Genomic DNA, 22,217 nt, shown 5'->3' with positions numbered 1-22,217 from the left:
GGCTGTAGTTGTAGCACAGTACTTGTAGGATAATGGTTGAAGAGTGGTAGTTAAAGGAGGGAAGTAGTAGGAGATTATTTATAGGGCAGTAGTCGCAGGTCAGGAGTTCTAGAGCTGTAGTTGTAGCATAGTAATATTAGTGCGATCATTGTCAGAGAGTATTTGTGGGATGGTAGTTGTAGTTATGATACCTTAATTGTAGGGTTGGGGAGCATTTGTGGTTTGGAAGGATTTGTCGATGAGGATTTGCGGTTGGGGAGAGAATTTGTGGTCAGGGTGGATTTGTTTTTGCTCGGATTTGTGGTTGGGTCGGATTGATGGTTTAGGAGAGGATTTGTGGTTGGGTCGGATTGATGGTTTAGGAGAGGATTTGTGGTTGGGTCGGATTGATGGTTTAGGAGAGGATTTGTGGTAGGTTGGATTTGTGGTTAGTAGGATTTATGGATGGGGAGGATTTGTGGGTGGTAGGATTTGTGGTTAGTAGGATTTATGGATGGGGAGGATTTGTGGTTAGTAGGATTTATGGATGGGGAGGATTTGTGGTTGGGTCGGATTGATGGTTTAGGAGAGGATTTGTGGTTAGTAGGATTTATGGATGGGGAGGATTTGTGGTTGGGGAGGATTTATGGATGGGGAGGATTTGTGGTTAGTAGGATTTATGGATGGGGAGGATTTGTGGTTGGGGAGGATTTATGGTTAGTAGGATTTATGGATGGGGAGGATTTGTGGTTGGTAGGATTGATGGTTTAGGAGAGGATTTGTGGTTGGGTCAGATTGATGGTTTAGGAGAGGATTTGTGGTTGGGTCGGATTGATGGTTTAGGAGAGGATTTGTGGTTGGGTCGGATTGATGGTTTAGGAGAGGATTTGTGGTTGGGGAGGATTTGTGGTTGGGGAGGATTTGTGGTAGGTTGGATTTATGGATGGGGAGGATTTGTGGTTGGTAGGATTTGTGGGTTTAGCGGGGGGATTGGGAGGTCTCTGTTCTCTGAAGGGGTCGGATGATGCTGGAGCTGCGGGTTTGGCAGCCGCAGTAGTGGGGACGATTCGGTGGTCAGAGGTGGCTTTTCCTGTGGGATCGCTCTGTGTAAGGGGTGAATGGAGTAGTTGTAGGTGAAAGGATGGGAGTACCTGGAGCGGACTGTGAGGGGAGTCGCTGGTGTGTGGGGGATGGGATATATAATCGGTGCTCTGTTTTATCTCCCGGCTGCTCCTCTTGCACCGCGCCGCGGCTCTTGTAGCAGTAGGTTACATATCCCGACGGGCAATGCTCCAGCAGTTACACGGAGTCAGTACTTACTCCAATGACGAATACCACTATTCTACAAACTCGTGGGCCGAGAAAGGTAAGACCCGTGTGTAGCACTGTGCGTCCTGTGGGAGTAGTAGTCCTGTGTGTAGCATCTTGTCTGTCCATGCCAATCACACTGAAGGGTTCGCGGAGCGCCTGGTACAATGCCGCCATGTACGGCCCGCAGGCTCCTGTAGTGTGTAGCACCCTAAATCCTGACCCCATTCCTGTACGACTCCTGGAGGTGCCAGAAGCTGAGATATTGGGAGCTGATGGCCAGACCCCTAACAGCATCCTATATCTCAGCTTCCTAGTGTTGCGTGGACACGAGGACAGGTTAGTATTTGGAGAGATCTGCCAGGTTTGTTAGGTGGGCTTTTCTCTCGTGGCATTGTGTATCCACGTTACCCACTAATCTCTTGTTCTACCTTCAATAGAAAGTCGAGAAAACTCGTTCAGCCGCTCGCGCAGCTCCAGCGTGTCCAGCATCGATAAAGAAGCCAAAGAGGCCATCACCGCCTTGTACTTCATGGAGACCTTTGCCCGGAAGAATGACCAGGCTCCGTCTCCGTGCCTGTGGGTGGGCACCAGCCTGGGCACGGTGCTGGTCGTATCGCTGAACATACCAGTCTCCGAGGAGCAGCGGCAGAGCGAGCCCGTGCAGGTGTCCCCCAGCGGTAAGTGCGGCCAATCAAATCAGCATGCCAGGATCTCTGCCGCCAGTCAGTGAATAGAAACCCATCCTGACCTAGTCCTGCTCACACAAGTGTCGGTTTGTTACAATGTATCGGTGCAGGTAGAGACTTTACTTACAGAGGATTGTGGCCTGATGCCTTGTAACAAGCCCATCTGCTGTGGGAGCAGGACAGGGCGCCCCTAGTGGTGGGATTAGTGCCGCCGGTTCCGTGTGTCACCTGTGCCCTCTGTGTGCAGGCACGGTGCTCACCATGAAGGGTGCGGTGCTGACCTTCTCCAGCCTGGATTGTATGGGCTCATTGATTCACCCGTCGTATGAAGTCTGGAGGGACCTGAACAGCGGCGAAGACAACGAAAAGACGAGGAAACGGAAGCTGGTGGCCTTCTCCCCCTCCTCCTCGCAGGACATCGGAGATCACCAGTTTGCCGTCGTCTGCTCGGAGAAGCAAGCGAAAGTGTTCTCCCTGCCGTCCCAGACGTGTCTGTACGTGCACAACATCACCGAGACGTCCTTCCTGCTGCGGGCAGACGTGGTCACCATGTGCAACACCGTGCTGCTGGCATGCTTCTGCGCCAACGGACACATTATGACCATAAGGTAAGAGCCGGGCAGAGTCACCTGTACCCAGATCTGCCCAGCTGCTGCAGAACCTCTTTGTGAGGGGGCTACCATGTCCGCTGCAGCAGCTGGGGTGCTTTACCCTACGTGGATACTATGGATCGGGCGTCGATGATTTTGTCCTGATTTTGTGCTTGCAGCCTCCCCAGCCTCCGCCCGCTGCTCGACATCAACTACCTGCCGCTGACAGACATGAGAATAGCGCGGACGTTCTGCTTCACCAACCACGGCCAGGCCCTGTACCTGTGCTCTCCCAGCGAGATCCAGAGGATCACATACAGTCAGGAGATGTGTGAGAGCCTGCAGGTGAGGCCCTGCTCCAATCTGTCAGCGCATCCGCCTGTAATGGCTACGAGGCTGTCACCATCAGGGGCAACACATGCGTCTGACACCATTTATCGTACTGTTGTGTGACATACAGGCAGCTCGGGTATGCTACATTCTGGGGGATGGGCTATGCTCTGTATGAGTGGCTATACTCCGAGGGATGGTCTACGCCCTGGGGGATGGGCTATGATCTTGGGGAAGCGCTATGCTCTGGGGGATGGGCTATGCTCTGGGGGATGGGCTATGCTCTGGGGGATGGGCTATGCTCTCTTGGAGGGAATATATTCCGAGGGATGGGCTATGCTCTGTAGGAGGGTCTATAGTCCGAGGGATGAGCTATGCTCCGGGGGTGGGGCTATACTCAGGGATGGGCCTAAGATATCAGGGATGGGCTACTCTCGGGGGGAAGTTGGGTTACACTTGGGAGGGCGGTACTATTATATAATGCAGTGTGGTCCTGATCTTCAGGCTGGTATCCGCTGAGCTTTCTCACTCTTCTCTCACTTAGGAGACCCTCGGAGACCTCTTCTCAATGGTGGAGACCCCTGAGGCCCAGAACAGAGGCTTCCTGAAAGGACTGTTCGGTGGAAGTGGCCAAACACTGGACCGAGAGGAGCTGTGTACGTATCATTGCCACTACAGTCAGTGCCAACCTATAGCCAGTGCCAGCCAAGGTGCCGACATATAGCCATTGCCAGCCAAGGTGCCAACTATAGGCAGTACCAGCCAAGATGCCATCTATAGTCAGGGCCAGCCAAGGTGCCGACCTATAGCCAGTGTCAGCCAAGGTGCCAGCCTATAGCCAGTGTCAGCCAAGGTGCCGAATTATAGCCAGTGTCAGCCAAGGTGCCAGCCTATAGCCAGTGTCAGCCAAGGTGCCAACTATAGTTAGGGCCAGCCAAGGTGCCAACCTATAGCCAGTGCCAGCCATGGTGCCAACCTATAGTCAGGGCCAGCCAAGGTGCCAGCTATAGTCAGGGCCAACCAAGGTGCCAACCTATAGCCAGTGCCTGCCAAGGTGCCGACCTATAGCCAGTGTCAGCCAAGGTGCCAACCTATAGCCAGTGTCAGCCAAGGTGCCAGCCTATAGCCAGTGTCAGCCAAGGTGCCAACTATAGTCAGGGCCAGCCAAGGTGCCAACCTATAGCCAGTGCCAGCCATGGTGCCAACCTATAGTCAGGGCCAGCCAAGGTGCCAGCTATAGTCAGGGCCAGCCAAGGTGTCAACCTATAGCCAGTGCAAGCCAAGGTGCCAGCCTATAGCCAGTGCAAGCTAAGGTGCCAACTATAGTCAGGGCCAGCCAAGGTGCCAACCTATAGCTTGTGTCAGCCAAGGTGCCAACTAAAGTCATGGCACAAACAGTAACAATGATGCCAAATGTCATTGTGCCGGTGAAGAGGACAGTGGTAATCATTGGGCAAACTGTAACCATGTTGCAAGGATGGGGCCAAATCACAGTGGCAGCCAAGGGGCAAACTGTAGCCATGGGTGCCAGGCTGTAGGCCATGTACAATCATGGGTGCTGCTTTAGATCCAGTCTTGTTCTTGGCTATACTCTGCCCCCATTGTCGGTACTCCGGACCGGTGCCCTCGTCTATCCTGACCCCTGCTGATTCAGTGCTGAATTACTGACCGCACGAGCCTGTGAACCTCTGTGTCTGTACGGTGCCAACAGGCTCCTATTGATAACAGAATTGTGAATGCAGCTCTGGATGTGACCAGAGGATGAGACAGTCACAATCCTTCTGTCCGGAGTGCAGTGCATTGTTGGAATAAAAGCTCTCGGGCCGTTCACATCTAAGTCCATGTCTGTATTGTGGTAGACAAGTCGTATATGAGCCGCTCACACTAAGACTACTACTCCATCGTCCACACTGACAAGGTTCTTTGCCTCAGTTGGACAAGCGACAGCCGGCATCGGCTCCCGCTATCTGGCCGAGCACATTCCTGGGCAACGAAGTGTGGAGGGCGTGAAGGGAGCGGCGACCGGCGTGGTGGGAGATCTGAATAGAGTCCGCCAAGCCCTGGATGAGCGAGGGCAGCGTCTGGGCGAGCTGGAGGACAAGACGGAGCGCATGCTGTCAAGTGCCGAAGCTTTCTCCAAACATGCCCATGAGGTAAGAGACCACCCGCCTGCACTGCCGTCAGCCATGAGGCCTGGTGGTGGGCGCAGCGACATTGTCCGAGATCCCCTTCGTCTCATCAGAGGTCCGGCTCTTCCCCCATGCTTTACGCTGTAGCTCTACTCCATTAAGGCAACATTATGGTCATTTATTAAACTAGATGGATTATGGAGGCTGAGGTCATTACCCTGCTCGTCCATGCTTTACACTGCAGCTTTGCTTGTTCTCATTTGCTGCTGTGTATCAGCATTCAGTCAGTACATGAAGTGATGATTACAGCAGGGACAGAACTAAATTACAAGCCACTAAGCAGAGATGTATCCGAAAACTGCTCTATATGGTGCGAGAAGGAGCCTTACTAAGGGGCAGTGGCCTGGATTATAGGGGTCGTCCAGAATGAGAAGAACATGGCTGCTTTCTTCCAGGACCATTGCCACGAGATGAGCAAATGGCTTCTCTGCCCGGTCCCATCTGTAGCCCGTGGCTGCCAGAAAGGAGCCTGCGACCCTCCTCCGAGCGGCCGGCAGCTCCAGCACCTCATCGAATTTATAGGCTGGCGTGATGACATCATTGTGACACATGTATGACATCGTGCCGGGCTTACTAATCAGGAGAGATGCCAGCAGGTGGAGGTGAGTTGCAGGGCTCCCATCTGGAGGCCACAGAATACGGACACGGCCGCTGGACTGAGGCCCTGAGAATTATCTCCAACTACCGTCCACAAGCTGCGAGAACAAATGTCATGTTTCTGGGTGAAACAAGCCATGGTTTGTATTGGACCATGGACATCCCTTTTAAATAGGACCTTTGACCAAATTCTTCATGTTGAGTTGGACACACCATGTAATAGTGACTACAGAGCAGAGTAAAACATAGTAAGGCTACGTGCCCACCATGCAGAAATGCTGCGGATCTTTCCTGAGCGTTTCTGCTTCTCCCTGGCAGAGAAAACACGTGCAGATTGTCCGTGCAGATGGTCCGTGCAGATGGTCCGTGCAGATGGTCCGTGCAGATGGTCCGTGCAGATGGTCCGTGCAGATTGTCCGTGCGTTTTTCCTGCCAGGGACATGCGGATGTGAAGCGTTCTTCACTTGCATTTCCACATGCGGGTTGTCAAGAGATTTTAGCATCACTTGGAAAGTGCTTGACAACTTGGTCACACTATATAAATCCATGCAACCGGCAACCAGCAACCGGCATGGATTTATATACTGTGACCTTAAAGAATGTCAAAAAATAGAAAAATAAAATAAATCTATACTTACCTTCTGATGGCCCCCGCAGTCTTGCTTCGCTCCGTCTCGGCTTGCCGGCAGCTCACGGTACACTGCACTGAAGGACCTGCCGTCACATGACTAAATGACATCAGCGCAGGTCCTTCAGTGCACCGCAATCTGCCGGCAAGCCGGGACAAGCACACCGGGGGCCATCAGAAGGTAAGTATAATGTTTATTTTTTATTTTATTCTTTTTTTACAGTTTCTATGGTACCCGGGTCCAGAGGAGAGTCTCCTGTCCGGGTACCATCCGCACATTGAAACGCATGGATTCCGCATCTACAGATCCAGTGATGCGGATTCCATGTGATCTAATGCAAGTCAATGGCAGCGAAAACGCAGCACTTCCGCAAAATAATTGGTAGTGCTGCGTTTTTTTCCGCAATGATAATCCGCAGAGGAAATTTCCGCAGCATGTGCACAGCACAGCGGATTATCATTGGGGAACATGGCAGACCTTCTATCATGCGTTTTGTAAGCGTTTCTGCAGCGGAATTGCCACTGCGGAAACGTTTAAAAAACACATCGTGGGCACACAGCCTTACATAGTCTTACTTCAATCTTAAAAAACTAAGTCCATCTAGTTCACCCCATAGCCTAACATGTTGATCCAGAGGAAGGCAAAAAAAACCACGTGGCAAACACTAAGCTCCACATTGGGGGAAAAAATTCCTTCCCGACTCCATACGACAATCAGACTAGTTCCCTGGATCAACGCCCTATCAAGGAATCTATTATTTATAACCTGTAATATTATACTTTCCAGAAAGGCATCCAGGCCCTTCTTAAATGTTACTAGTGAATCCCTCATTACACATCATGCGGCAGAGAGCTCCATAGTCTCACTGCTCTTACAGTAAAGAATCCGCGTCTGTGATTATGATTAAACCTTCTTTCCTCCAGATGTAGAAGATGCCCCCTTGTCCCCGTCTCTGGCCTCAGAGTAAAAAGATCAGTAGAAAGGTCTTTGTACTTTCCCCTCATATACTTGTACATAGTAATAAGATCACCCCTAAGCCTTCGTTTTTCCACAATAAATAACCCCAAGTGTAATAACCTGTCTTGGTATTGCAGACCCCCCAGTCCTCTAATAACCTGTCTTGGTATTGCAGACCCCCCAGTCCTCTAATAACCTGTCTTGGTATTGCAGACCCCCCAGTCCTCTAATAACCTGTCTTGGTATTGCAGACCCCCCCAGTCCTCTAATAACCTGTCTTGGTATTGCAGACCCCCCAGTCCTCTAATAACCTGCCTTGGTATTGCAGACCCCCCCAGTCCTCTAATAACCTGTCTTGGTATTGCAGACCCCCCAGTCCTCTAATAACCTGCCTTGGTATTGCAGACCCCCCAGTCCTCTAATAACCTGTCTTGGTATTGCAGACCCCCCAGTCCTCTAATAACCTGTCTTGGTATTGCAGACCCCCCAGTCCTCTAATAACCTGTCTTGGTATTGCAGACCCCCCCAGTCCTCTAATAACCTGTCTTGGTATTGCAGACCCCCCAGTCCTCTAATAACCTGCCTTGGTATTGCAGACCCCCCAGTCCTCTAATAACCTGTCTTGGTATTGCAGACCCCCCAGTCCTCTAATAACCTGTCTTGGTGTTGCAGACCCCCCATCCTCTAATAACCTGTCTTGGTATTGCAGACCCCCCAGTCCTCTAATAACCTGCCTTGGTATTGCAGACCCCCCAGTCCTCTAATAACCTGTCTTGGTATTGCAGACCCCCCAGTCCTCTAATAACCTGTCTTGGTGTTGCAGACCCCCCGTCCTCTAATAACCTGTCTTGGTATTGCAGACCCCCCAGTCCTCTAATAACCTGCCTTGGTATTGCAGACCCCCCAGTCCTCTAATAACCTGTCTTGGTGTTGCAGACCCCCCGTCCTCTAATAACCTGTCTTGGTGTTGCAGACCCCCCGTCCTCTAATAACCTGTCTTGGTATTGCAGACCCCCCAGTCCTCTAATAACCTGTCTTGGTGTTGCAGACCCCCCGTCCTCTAATAACCTGTCTTGGTATTGCAGACCCCCCAGTCCTCTAATAACCTGTCTTGGTATTGCAGACCCCCCAGTCCTCTAATAACCTGTCTTGGTATTGCAGACCCCCCAGTCCTCTAATAACCTGTCTTGGTGTTGCAGACCCCCCAGTCCTCTAATAACCTGTCTTGGTATTGCAGACCCCCCAGTCCTCTAATAACCTGTCTTGGTATTGCAGACCCCCCAATCCTCTAATAACCTTGGTCTTTTTTTTTTTTTTTTTAATTTTCACCTTTCTGGAGATATTAGCAATCAAAGTATTTGGCACTTAATGAGTTAATGTTTCTTGAGTCCCAGTGGGTGTTATCAGACAGTTTACACTGGGGGGGTGTACTTCTCTCTGTATGATGGTGACCAATCACAAGCGGGCAGCAACACAGTAGGAAAAGGTCACGCCCCCACCATAGCTTCAGTTTTGTTTGAGATGTAAGTTGTGAGTTTAGCTGTGCCACATTACAAACCCTTCTATCAGCTCCGCTCCTCTCCCGGCACCGTCGGCTCCGCTCGTCTCGTAGCACCGTCGGCTCCGCTCCTCTCCCGGCACCGTCGGCTCCGCTCCTCTCCCGGCACCGTCGGCTCCGCTCCTCTCCCGGCACCGTCGGCTCCGCTCCTCTCCCGGCACCGTCGGCTCCGCTCCTCTCCCGGCACCGTCGGCTCCGCTCCTCTCCCGGCACCGTCGGCTCCGCTCCTCTCCCGGCACCGTCGGCTCCGCTCCTCTCCCGGCACCGTCAGCTCCGCTCCTCTCCTCTCCCAGCACCGTCAGCTCCGCTCCTCTTCTCTCCCAGCACCGTCAGCTCCGCTCCTCTCCCGGCACCGTCGGTTCCGCTCCTCTCCCAGCACTGTCAGCTCTGCTCGTCTCGTAGCACTGTCGGCTCTGCTCCTCTCCCAGCACCGTCGGCTCTGCTCCTCTCCCAGCACTGTCAGCTCTGCTGTATTACCCATCCCCCCTCTCCTTACATCTGACAAAAAAACCTAAGCTATGCTGGGGGCGTTTTTTTCTGCTCTATTGCTGCTAACATATGATTGGTCAACATCATACAGAGAGCAGAAGTACACGCCCCCAGTGAAAACTAGCTGTAAAGTTAACTCATTACGTGTCAAATACTTTGCTAATATCTCTGCAATGAATAGGTAAAAACAAACCCTTCTATTCCGCTCTGCAGCCATTGTTATATGGTGGGCCAGTTCAATATGAAAAATTCAGATCCGGTTTCATATGTGGCTGTAATTTAGTTGTGTCTTACTACCAGTTCACAGCTCACCTGTGCGCGGAGCCGTCCAGCTCAGCTACATCGTGCAGGGAGCTCCTCTGCCCCCGAGATACCAGACCTGATGGTTTTGTTCTCTTTTCGCAGCTGATGCTGAAATGCAAGGATAAGAAGTGGTACCAGTTTTAGAGTCGGTGGTACCAGTTTTGGAGTCGGTGCTGTCAGCTGATCCGGGACAGTGCACCGACCCATTAATCGATGGCTAAACTCCAGCATTCTCCAACAACAGTGTGCAGCCCCCTCTAGTGGTGGGGGGAACCACTGGACGGACACACGGGACTGCACAAAGACTTCTCTTCCTACATTCTCCGGAGGGCATGACTACTTTTTTTTTTTTTTTTTTAAAGTGTTTTCTGAAAAAAAAAAAAAAATCTGTGTCCTGTAAAATCTCAGCTGTAATTCCCTGCACTCGCGGCGGCGACTCTGCGCAGAACACGTCAAATCCGAATATGCATGACCAGAAGAGACGCATGCCGTGGACCCCACAGGGTGATAGCAGAGGCAGGACGTTCCCGGGGTCGTAGCGGGCGAGTCTTTCTGTGTGCGCCTCCTTCTCGCTGTTTTATCTTCCAGCTTTGTCTTCGCTGCACTTAGAATCGCCATGTTCCCTGGACGAGGACGACAGGAGCGGAGACCAGCGGCCGCGCACAGAGCTGTACAGATGTATAAAGAGAGAAATTATCTACGTGACGCTGGGCTGCGCCATCCGCACCCCACAACTTGTACATGATCGGGGGCGGAGGTCTCAGAGCGGCTGCAGCGGTCGTCACTCGCCCGGTTCTGTCAGTAGAATAGTTCTACAACTGAAAAGCAAAATGTTCTGTGTTTGAAATAAAGTGTAATTTGACATCCCGACCCCGGAGCCGCCCCGTGCCTCATTTACTCCCCGAACACCATCATAGCACACAGCTCCTTCTCCCACCCTCGCAGGAGGGAGTCTCAGCACGAAGCAGAATATTCTGTGATGGCCGCATGGACGGCCCCTCAATAATGTCACCACCATGACGGTCACATTACGCGTACGATTACCGCTCTTCTGTCACATGAGGCTCATGATCTGTGGATTATAACCCTCAGCGGCCGCCCCCATTAGATCCCGCAGAAGACGGATCTGAGTAGCGATAGTGACGGGATGAAGCGTCCGGCGCGGCCCGGTGCTGCTGCCATGATCAGCAGTGCAGCTAATAGAGAATGACGGGGAGACGAGCGCAGAGCATCGCGCCCCCCGCACCAGACAGACTATTTATAGGCCCATTATTAATATCACCGTCTCGGCGCTGTCATTACTTTATGTGACAGGACAGAAGACGCCGCAGCCAGGAGCAATAACGAGACGATGGAGGCAGCCGGACCGGGAGGAAACCGGGGGGGGACAAAACCCCCATTGTCACATCTCTTACTGCGGTCATTAATCCCCCTCACATCCCGTCCGAAAACCAACCTCCACAACAGGAAATGCAACAGCACACCCCCCCTGAAATACTCTGCGCTGCAGGATCTCCCACAAGATCAGCCCATTCCTTTCTCAAAATACTCTGTGCTGCTGTGGAGGGAGAGGAGCTTGTTAATTCCCCTAAACATTTCTCAGCCTAGACTCTGCTGAAATGCTCTGTGCTGCAGAGCTCCTTACACTATGGAAAGCGTCGTCTATGACCACCCCCAAAAACTGGTTTACATAAAGGAATAAATGGGTCCCAGAAGCACAGAGTATTTCAGCAGAGGCTGGAGCAGATCTGTTGCTAGGTTGCAATGTCCCAGAAGCAATGCAGCCTTTCTATAGATCTGCACGTCCCTCTCCTGAAATGCTCTGTGCTGCTGGGGGCCCTATAACACCAGATCAGCCACCCCTCACATCACCTTAGTCCAGGCCTGTAGGGATGAGCCGACGGTAGGCGCCTACGGGCAGAGACAAGAGTTATGACATCATCACTGCACCATTATATTATTATTACAGATTACAAGGATAAAAAGAGGCGCGGCAGGATAGGCTCCGCCTTATTGCAGTAGCGCCGTCCTGACTCCTCCCACAAGGGCAAAATCACTTAAAAAATCATATTATGAATCATGTGACGACTTTAAGTATTTTCCTTCCAGGATTCGGCTCCGGGCCGAGGTCGCGTCTACAGGTCGAGGTCGCGTCTACAGGTCGCATCTACAGGTCGAGGTCGCGTCTACAGGTCGCAGTCCTGCAGGTCGAGGTCGCGTCTACAGGTCGAGGTCGCGTCTACAGGTCGCAGTCCTGCAGGTCGAGGTCGCGTCCACAGGTCGCAGTCCTGCAGGTCGAGGTCGCGTCTACAGGTCACAGTCCTGCAGGTCGAGGTCGCGTCTACAGGTCACAGTCCTGCAGGTCGCCCCAGCTGGGCCCGAACTTCACTTTCACCTTCAGACTCACTGACAGCCGCACCGCATTTTCCATCTCGTTTTTTATAATCTGCGCCACCTGCGGGAAAACGAAACGTCATAATGAGGTCACCGGACTCTGCGCCATCTTGTCATGAAGACCCCGAGCTGGAAGCAGAGGAAATCCTTTACTCCGCCAGCTGATAATCCAGAAGCAGATGTCATGACTGACATGCCGGCACTCATCTGTGGGGGCTCGGGAAGTAATAACGAACGCAGCAGCGCTGATCTATGGGGCCCCGTGGTGTAATGACAGTGATGTGGCGGAGCTCGTATTAAGCCTCGTGGTGTAATGACAGTGATGTGGCGGAGCTCGTATTAAGCCTCGTGGTGTAATGACAGTGATGTGGAGGAGCTCGTGTTAAGCCCCGTGGTGTAATAACAGTGATGTGGCGGAGCTCGTATTAAGCCTCGTGGTGTAATGACAGTGATGTGGCGGAGCTCGTATTAAGCCCCGTGGTGTAATGACAGTGATGTGGAGGAGCTCGTGTTAAGCCCCGTGGTGTAATGACAGTGATGTGGCGGAGCTCGTATTAAGCCCCGTGGTGTAATGACAGTGATGTGGTGGAGCTCGTGTTAAGCCCCGTGGTGTAATAACAGTGATGTGGCGGAGCTCGTATTAAGCCTCGTGGTGTAATGACAGTGATGTGGTGGAGCTCGTGTTAAGCCCCGTGGTGTAATGACAGTGATGTGGAGGAGCTCGTGTTAAGCCCCGTGGTGTAATGACAGTGATGTGGCGGAGCTCGTATTAAGCCCCGTGGTGTAATGACAGTGATGTGGTGGAGCTCGTGTTAAGCCCCGTGGTGTAATAACAGTGATGTGGCGGAGCTCGTGTTAAGCCTCGTGGTGTAATGACAGTGATGTGGCGGCGCTCGTGTTAAGCCCCGTGGTGTAATGACAGTGATGTGGCGGAGCTCGTATTAAGCCTCGTGGTGTAATGACAGTGATGTGGTGGAGCTCGTGTTAAGCCCCGTGGTGTAATGACAGTGATGTGGCGGAGCTCGTGTTAAGCCTCGTGGTGTAATGACAGTGATGTGGCGGCGCTCGTATTAAGCCTCGTGGTGTAATGACAGTGATGTGGCGGAGCTCGTGTTAAGCCCCGTGGTGTAATGACAGTGATGTGGTGGAGCTCGTATTAAGCCCCGTGGTGTAATGACAGTGATGTGGCGGAGCTCATGTGTGGGGCCCCGCGGTGTAATGACAGTGATGTGGCGGAGCTCGTGTTAAGCCCCGTGGTGTAATGACAGTGATGTGGCGGAGCTCGTATTAAGCCCCGTGGTGTAATGACAGTGATGTGGCGGAGCTCATGTGTGGGGCCCCGCGGTGTAATGACAGTGATGTGGCGGAGCTCGTGTTAAGCCCCGTGGTGTAATGACAGTGATGTGGCGGAGCTCGTATTAAGCCCCGTGGTGTAATGACAGTGATGTGGCGGAGCTCGTGTTAAGCCTCGTGGTGTAATGACAGTGATGTGGCGGCGCTCGTATTAAGCCTCGTGGTGTAATGACAGTGATGTGGCGGAGCTCGTGTTAAGCCCCGTGGTGTAATGACAGTGATGTGGTGGAGCTCGTATTAAGCCCCGTGGTGTAATGACAGTGATGTGGCGGAGCTCATGTGTGGGGCCCCGCGGTGTAATGACAGTGATGTGGCGGAGCTCGTGTTAAGCCCCGTGGTGTAATGACAGTGATGTGGCGGAGCTCGTATTAAGCCCCGTGGTGTAATGACAGTGATGTGGCGGAGCTCGTATTAAGCCCCGTGGTGTAATGACAGTGATGTGGCGGAGCTCGTGTTAAGCCCCGTGGTGTAATAACAGTGATGTGGTGGAGCTCGTATTAAGCCCCGTGGTGTAATGACAGTGATGTGGCGGAGCTCGTATTAAGCCCCGTGGTGTAATGACAGTGATGTGGCGGAGCTCATGTGTGGGGCCCCGCGGTGTAATGACAGTGATGTGGCGGCGCTCAGGTGTGGGGCCCCATGGTGTAATGACAGTGATGTGGCGGCGCTCAGGTGTGGGGCCCCGCGGTGTAATGACAGTGATGTGGCGGCGCTCAGGTGTGGGGCCCCATGGTGTAATAACAGTGATGTGGCGGAGCTCGTATTTAGCCCCGTGGTGTAATGACAGTGATGTGGCGGAGCTCGTGTTAAGCCCCGTGGTGTAATGACAGTGATGTGGCGGAGCTCGTGTTAAGCCCCGTGGTGTAATGACAGTGATGTGGCGGCGCTCCGGTGTGGGGCCCCGTGGTGTAATGACAGTGATGTGGCAGAGCTCGTGTTAAGCCCCGTGGTGTAATAACAGTGATGTGGCGGAGCTCGTATTAAGCCTCGTGGTGTAATGACAGTGATGTGGCGGAGCTCGTGTTAAGCCCCGTGGTGTAATGACAGTGATGTGGCGGAGCTCGTATTAAGCCTCGTGGTGTAATGACAGTGATGTGGCGGAGCTCGTATTAAGCCTCGTGGTGTAATGACAGTGATGTGGCGGAGCTCGTATTTAGCCCCGTGGTGTAATGACAGTGATGTGGTGGAGCTCGTATTAAGCCTCGTGGTGTAATGACAGTGATGTGGCGGAGCTCGTGTTAAGCCCCGTGGTGTAATGACAGTGATGTGGCGGAGCTCATGTGTGGGGCCCCGCGGTGTAATGACAGTGATGTGGCGGAGCTCGTATTAAGCCCCGTGGTGTAATGACAGTGATGTGGCGGAGCTCGTGTTAAGCCTCGTGGTGTAATGACAGTGATGTGGCGGAGCTCGTATTAAGCCTCGTGGTGTAATGACAGTGATGTGGCGGAGCTCGTATTAAGCCTCGTGGTGTAATGACAGTGATGTGGCGGAGCTCGTATTAAGCCTCGTGGTGTAATGACAGTGATGTGGTGGAGCTCGTATTAAGCCTCGTGGTGTAATGACAGTGATGTGGTGGAGCTCGTATTAAGCCCCGTGGTGTAATGACAGTGATGTGGTGGAGCTCGTATTAAGCCCCGTGGTGTAATGACAGTGATGTGGCGGAGCTCATGTGTGGGGCCCCGTGGTGTAATGACAGTGATGTGGCGGCGCTCGCGTGGGGCCCCGTGGTGTAATGACAGTGATGTGGTGGCGCTCGCGTGGGGCCCTGTGTGAGTCGAGGTTTTGCCCATATTCTTGAATTACCGTATTTTTTTCGGATTATAAGAACCCCCCCCCCCTCAAATGGGCTTGAGTCTTATAATGCGAACTTACCGGCGCTGGTGGAGTGGGGTCTCAGGATCGCTGCAGTCTGAAGATACCGCAGCGCAGGGCACTGCAAGCTAGGTGTCTGGTGGTGCGGGGGACATTTTGTAAGCTCCGGAGCCCAGCACCTTCCATACTGTTACATGTTGCGATCTCCTGGAAAATGGCCGCCAGAGGCGGCGCATGCACGATTCAGATCTCGGTGCTGAGATCTCTATCTGAGCATGCGCTGCTTCCGGTGGCCATTTTCCCGGAGACCACAACATGTAACAGTATGGAAGGTGCTGGGCTCCGGAGTTTACAAATTCACAGCGGAGCCCCTGCACCACCGGACACCTACCGGACCGCAGCGCAGGGGACGGCAGCCCATTTTTTCCTATTCTTCTCCCCAAAATTTGGGGTGCGTCTTATAATCCGCAAAATACGGTATGTCATATTCCTTTCCCCGTCTGATTATCTGGAAGTTCACAGAGCAGCAATGATGAGATTTTACACTACAGCGAGATGTTGGACAGAGGTCATATATATATATGCATACACAGTACAGACCAAAAGTTTGGACACACCTTCTCATTTAAAGATTTTTCTGTATTTTCATGACTATGATAATTGTACATTCACACTGAAGGCATCAAAACTATGAATTACCACATGTGGAATTATATACTTAACAAAAAAGTGTGAAACAACTGAAAATATGTCTTATATTCTAGGTTCTTCAAAGTAGCCACCTTTTGCTTTGATGACTGCTTTGCACACTCTTGGCATTCTCTTGATGAGCTTCAAGAGGTAGTCACCGGAAATGGTCTTCTCTTCACAGGTGTGCCATCTCAGGTTTAATAAGTGGGATTTCTTGCCTTATAAATGGGGTTGGGACTGTCAGTTGTGTTGTGCAGAAGTCTGGTGGATACACAGCTGATAGTCCTACTGAATAGACTGTTAGAATTTGTATTATGGCAAGAAAAAAGCAGCTAAGTAAAGAAAAACGAGTGGCCATCATTACTTTAAGAAATGAAGGTCAGTCAGTCCGAAAAATTGGGCAAACTTTGAAAGTGTCCCCAAGTGCAGTTGCAAAAACCATCAAGCGCTACAAAGAAACTGGCTCACATGAGGACCGCCCCAGGAAAGGAAGACCAAGAGTCACCTCTGCTTCTGAGGATAAGTTTATCCGAGTCACCAGCCTCAGAAATCGCAGGTTAACAGCAGCTCAGATTAGAGACCAGGTCAATGCCACACAGAGTTCTAGCAGCAGACACATCTCTACAACAACTGTTAAGAGGAGACTTTGTGCAGCAGGCCTTCATGGTAAAATAGCTGCTAGGAAACCACTGCTAAGGACAGGCAACAAGCAGAAGAGACTTGTTTGGGCTAAAGAACACAAGGAATGGACATTAGACCAGTGGAAATCTGTGCTTTGGTCTGAAGAGCCCAAATTTGAGATCTTTGGTTCCAACCACCGTGTCTTTGTGCGACGCAGAAAAGGTGAACGGATGGACTCTACATGCCTGGTTCCCACCGTGAAGCATGGAGGAGGAGGTGTGATGGTGTGGGGGGGCTTTGCTGGTGACACTGTTGGGGATTTATTCAAAATTGAAGGCATACTGAACCAGCATGGCTACCACAGCATCTTGCAGCGGCATGCTATTCCATCCGGTTTGCGTTTAGTTGGACCATCATTTATTTTTCAACAGGACAATGACCCCAAACACCTCCAGGTCTGTGTAAGGGCTATTTGACCAAGAAGGAGAGTGATGGGGGGCTACGCCAGATGACCTGGCCTCCACAGTCACCAGACCTGAACCCAATCGAGATGGTTTGGGGTGAGCTGGACCGCAGAGTGAAGGCAAAAGGGCCAACAAGTGCTAAGCATCTCTGGGAACTCCTTCAAGATTGTTGGAAGACCATTTCCGGTGACTACCTCTTGAAGCTCATCAAGAGAATGCCAAGAGTGTGCAAAGCAGTCATCAAAGCAAAAGGTGGCTACTGTGAAGAACCTAGAATATAAGACATATTTTCAGTTGTTTCACACTTTTTTGTTAAGTATATAATTCCACATGTGGTAATTCATAGTTTTGATGCGTTCAGTGTGAATGTACAATTTTCAAAGTCATGAAAATACAGAAAAATCTTTAAATGAGAAGGTGTGTCCAAACTTTTGGTCTGTACTGTATATATAAAATACAGCAATGAACATCGGAGCAGTAATCGGGCATCTTGCGGAGCTACAGGGAATAAATAGGGCAGCGATACCTGGATGACATCGTCCTCAGCCGCCTCATACAGCAGCTCATCGTGCAGCTGCAGGATAAAGAAGGCGCTGCGTCTTGGAGTAGAAGGGTTTGCTTTTCTTACAGATTGTCCTAAATGTAAAATACAAGAAAAGGTTAAAATCCCCCAGAAATCCCCAGCCAGACCCTCATCGTCCTGTTTCCATCCCCCAATTCAGCGGCGTCATTACATACAGAACTGTGCAAAAGTTTCTGTCAGATGTGGAAAAATTGCTGCAAAGTCAGAAGCTTCCAGAATTAGAAGGGTTAATAGTTTATAGTTATTGTCAGGTATTCCACAGCGACGACACCGGGGAGATCACACAATATCTCGCCATGCCGTCACTGTGTTACGGATTTCGTCAGGGATCCGCGAGCACACGGTCCCCACTACTCTCCACCGAGGTATCGGCAAGCGACCAGTGAGAGCATGGCGTCACACCTCCGGATTCCAACGCATGAAATATGTGTTTACGCCCCGTACTGTCACTGTCAGCTTCACGATACCCCGATTATTATTATTTGCTGCCACCATCGTCCAGAAATGAAATATAACACAGGCCTGGGCGGACGCCTGCGTTCTGGCAGCGTATGACTTCGGGGGAGGGAATGATTACAGGACACAAGAAACAGAACTATTAAACTTTATATTTAATCCAAAAGGGAGGCAGTGTTTAGGAAAAATATATATACAAGGATTTTACAAAGAGACATTAAAATACATAAGCAGTTACACTAAATAATAAGGATTAAAGGAGGAAACTTACTATACGATCACTGAGATGATTCAATATAGGTGGAGGAGGGGCTACCTAATTTGATTAGACGGTTATCGAACAGGATCCGTTGCTTATAGTCCTTATACCCCTCTGGCAATAAATGAATCTCCAACCTCAGCAAACTATTTTATACTGAAGAGAGAGACCTGCCCACACCTCCCCGTGCTGACATCATGTGTGCTTGGCTCAACCCTCCATGTCATTATTAAAAAACTAACTTCTAGGATCCCAGAAGCCCAAAAGTGATACCAAATTTTCTATTATTATGATCTTACCTTCATTTAGAGACCACACATCGCGCCGTTGCGGTCTGCTATTCTGGTGCTTTTGCACTACAGCTCCATGGAAGGGTTTTTGGCTACGAAAAAATGAGCATATAGCTCCTTGGCAGACCCTGCCACTAAAAATATAGGTCCCATTATTATCAGAATTATGGAACTTCAGTTATTCCATATTTCGTATCGGTGCCGATGAGACCATAGATTTGAGAAGCAAACTTCAACAGCTATACGCAAAATACTGCAAGCCTGCATCTAATCAGCCCCTAGGTCTGCCAGTGAGAAAGATGCTCGCATTTCAATTAGGTTGTATCACTTCTAGGCTGGCATTTGTTTGTGTAAGCTATTTTGGCTGGGGGAGATAATTTGCAGGGAGACACTGTAGATTGTCATCTCTGGATAAATACTATAGGAGAGGGGCTTCAGGGGATGCAAGAAAGAATTCTTCAACATTTCTCAATATTTTCCTGACCGTTATTAATTAACAAAATGTAAAGTGAGTGAAGAAAAGAGAAATGTAAATCCTGTCAGCATCTGGTGACTGCCCGTCGCCTCTGTCCTCAGTATCCGGTGACTGTCCGTCCCCTCCATCATCAGTATCTGGTGACCGCCCATTGCCAGTATCTGGTGACCGCTTGTCGTCAATATTTGGTAACTGTCCGTCCCCTCCATCATCAGTATCTGGTGACCGCCCGTCCCCTCCATCATCAGTATCTGGTGACCGCCCGTCGCCTCCATCATCAGTATCTTATGACCGCCCGTCGCCTCCATCATCAGTATCTGGTGATCGCCCGTCGCCTCCATCATCAGTATCTGGTGACCGCCCGTCGCCTCCATCATCAGTATCTGGTGATCGCCCGTCGCCTCCATCATCAGTATCTGGTGACCGCCCGTCGCCTCCATCATCAGTATCTGGTGACCGCCCGTCGCCTCCATCATCAGCATCTGGTGACCGCCCGTCGCCTCCATCATCAGCATCTGGTGACCGCCCGTCGCCTCCATCATCAGCATCTGGTGACCGCCCGTCGCCTCCATCATCAGCATCTGGTGACCGCCCGTCGCCTCCATCATCAGCATCTGGTGACCGCCCGTCGCCTCCATCATCAGCATCTGGTGACCGCCCGTCGCCTCCATCATCAGCATCTGGTGACTGCCCGTCGCCTCCATCATCAGTATCTGGTGACCGCCCGTCACCTCCATCACTTCTCCTCATCACTTGTACACAGGTTATGGAGGATCTCGGGAGGAGATTGTCCCAAACATCTTGGAGGACTGACCCCAGACCGTCTGTGTATGAGGCTGGTGCGGATCCTTCTGTCTCTTCATGTGATCCCAGACAGACGGGATGATGGGAGATCAGCGCTCTGTAGGGCTGAATCATCACCCCCAGGACTCCTCTTATGAATGACACTGGCTGGATGCTGGGGGTCGTTGTCCGACTGCAGATTAAATTTGGGGGATTTCTCAGACAATGACCCCCAACATCCAGTCAATATCTTTAATGAGGAGGAGTCCTGGGGGTGATGATCCGGCCCCGGAGCCCTGATGTCATCTTCCCGTCTGTTTGCAGCATTTTTCCCACCCGCCGACAATTTTTGCACAGCAGAGTATGGATCCTGTGTAGGTGACAGCCACAGACTTAATCGCATGGAGGTTGTCACCACCTTCCCTCAGATCATGGTGTATAAATCCCCCCAACCCTCCATGACCCTGGTGTGTCAGTCTTCACTGCTGTTGTATATGCACCAGGAGGCCCAGGCTGAGCGGAGCTGCAGCTGATACCAGGCCATAGCACAGTGTGGCTGGGACATACGGGGTCAGACACTTCCTTCAAACTGCGGTGGATATTTCCGCTCTCTGGTTCGGCGTCAGTGATGGATCCACCAGGAGCCGCTTCTCTCGCCGGTCACATTCACCGCGTCTGTGCGGACAGCAAACATAATGGGCAGCGACCCGCCAGCCGATCACGTGACTCCGCGGAGCGGCAGCCGCCAGCGATCCCGACTCAAGGTCATTTCTATTAACTGCTCGGACTCCAGTGTTTAACCCACTAAATCCAGTACTGTAAGAGGAACATTTAAGGGGCCGTCGTTCATACCCGGACCACTCACCTTTAAGCCGGGCCAGCGGCCGGTGCCCGTGGGACTTGGGCTCGCTGGGGAAGGCCTCCTCCAGGCGGCTCTGGATGTTGACTGTGGCAGTTTTGACTATGTCGGCCGCGGACCCCTGCACGGTCGTGTTCACAGCCTGGCGCTCAGCCTGAAACAGACGCGACACCTCGCACCGTCATTCCCATGGCGCAGATTCACACATTACTCTGTTTCTATAACAGGTAAAACCGCGGTGGAGGCGGCAGACGTCTGGTCCTATGTCATAAGATCGATCGCCGCCGAATAGAAGGCAGCGCTGCCTCCAATCCCTCTCCATGTCTAAGGTGTCTGCTTGCTGTCAGTGAATGAGAATCCTCATGTTTAGAGGCTGAAGACCCATCACAAGAATCCTTCCCACCGGACGATAACTGATCCGAAGAACGCTCGTTACCGATAATTGGCCCAAAGAAACTTCAATGGCCTGAAAACCGGAAGTTAGTCAGCTGATTGTTTCCGTGGAAATCAGCATTGGTCGGCAGCACATCTGCTCTTGTGCTTCCGAGGACTAACAATCAATGGGCCGGCCGAGCGTTCATGGACTCGTTATATGGCCGGACGGCGCTGGTCGTGGCCTGAATCTCCCCCGTAATCTCCGATCCATCGGCCCCGAGTGCAGAACCGGACAGAGGCTTCTACTGCTGGTTAGCGCTGACACACTGTAGCAAACCTGCCCCGTAACCGCAGGAGCACTCACATGAGCCTTTGCGTGGTGATTTGCGTCCTTGATGGCGGGAAGGTACCGGCGCCGGCCCAGGATGGTCTGCACGAAGCCTCCGGCAGCGCAATTCTTCACCGTCTCCTTCAGAAACCGCTGAATTCCTGGAAATATAAAGAGCGATGGAACCGCAGCTCCTCACAAAACGGCTCGTTACTGCAGCAGGGGAAGGAGATAAGCGGGTCTACAGATCTGGCCACCGCTTATCTCAAGGGTTTATCAGGTTGAAATCCAATGACGGATCCCACTCAAACTGAAGGCAAAACTCAAAATAGGCGGCCGCTGCATGAGCGGCAGAAAAGCCGCAGGCGCCGCTCATCTCCGCTCTCACCGGTGTATCGGGTCTTGAATGATTCGATGTAGCAGGCGGCGTCCTCCTCCCCGACGCCCATCTGCTCGCTCAGCGACTTCGCTCCCATTCCATAAATGATCCCGTAACAAATCTACAAGATGAAAAGAGAAATCAGCAACGACAAGAACCGCGATGTAACCCGGGAAGAGAACGGTGCGAAACGGAGCGCTGCTGCCCGACCGGCAACTCCTCATAGACTCTGCGTGTCAGTTACCATTCCCAAAACCGCTGCTTGCTGTCAGTTCATATAAACTTCAGTAGAAACCCCCTCCTGGCCTTGTCCTGATCACTCAGCTGATGTTTCCTTACAATGTATCAGGATTCAAACAGGAAAAAGAGCAGTTACTCCCGGGCGCTGCCGCAGAGAGCCGACGAGAGAGCCGACGAGAGAGCCGACGAGAGAGCCGGCGAGAGAGCGCCGACGAGAGAGCGCCGACGAGAGAGCGCC

The 22,217-nt window shown here is 51.8% G+C and overlaps 2 protein-coding genes across 10 annotated transcripts in view; one reads left to right on the top strand and one right to left on the bottom strand.

Moving 5' to 3' along the window:
* STXBP5L (syntaxin binding protein 5L) overlaps positions 1–10,488 on the top strand; it is a 604,719-nt gene extending 594,231 nt beyond the window's left edge. For 4 of the 9 annotated variants that reach the window (XM_073668706.1, XM_073668704.1, XM_073668703.1 and 1 more), the window contains 7 exons: positions 1,241–1,345; positions 1,728–1,967; positions 2,224–2,584; positions 2,746–2,911; positions 3,441–3,552; positions 4,829–5,049; positions 9,721–10,488. In XM_073668706.1, coding sequence (XP_073524807.1) covers positions 1,241–1,345; positions 1,728–1,967; positions 2,224–2,584; positions 2,746–2,911; positions 3,441–3,552; positions 4,829–5,049; positions 9,721–9,762 — 1,247 coding nt within the window. In that variant the 3' untranslated portion in view covers positions 9,763–10,488. The remainder of the gene's footprint in view (positions 1–1,240; positions 1,346–1,727; positions 1,968–2,223; positions 2,585–2,745; positions 2,912–3,440; positions 3,553–4,828; positions 5,050–9,720) is intronic. The other 5 variants (XM_073668710.1, XM_073668709.1, XM_073668707.1 and 2 more) reach the window with 2 other exon arrangements.
* A 1,222-nt stretch (positions 10,489–11,710) lies between these two features.
* Positions 11,711–22,217, bottom strand: part of POLQ (DNA polymerase theta) — a 34,174-nt gene continuing 23,667 nt past the window's right edge. Inside the window, 5 exon segments of the mRNA XM_073669364.1 lie at positions 11,711–12,073; positions 17,479–17,588; positions 20,664–20,811; positions 21,397–21,521; positions 21,749–21,860. Of these exon segments, the coding sequence (XP_073525465.1) occupies positions 11,960–12,073; positions 17,479–17,588; positions 20,664–20,811; positions 21,397–21,521; positions 21,749–21,860 (609 nt within the window). The 3' untranslated portion in view covers positions 11,711–11,959.

The sequence above is a fragment of the Phyllobates terribilis genome, unplaced genomic scaffold (genome assembly GCF_046119375.1).
Source record: "Phyllobates terribilis strain yellow unplaced genomic scaffold, ASM4611937v1 Scaffold_2__4_contigs__length_985480577, whole genome shotgun sequence".
Lineage (NCBI taxonomy): Eukaryota > Metazoa > Chordata > Amphibia > Anura > Dendrobatidae > Phyllobates > Phyllobates terribilis.
The sequence above is the reverse complement of the archived record's forward strand: the minus strand, read 5'-3'. Positions and strand labels throughout refer to the sequence as shown.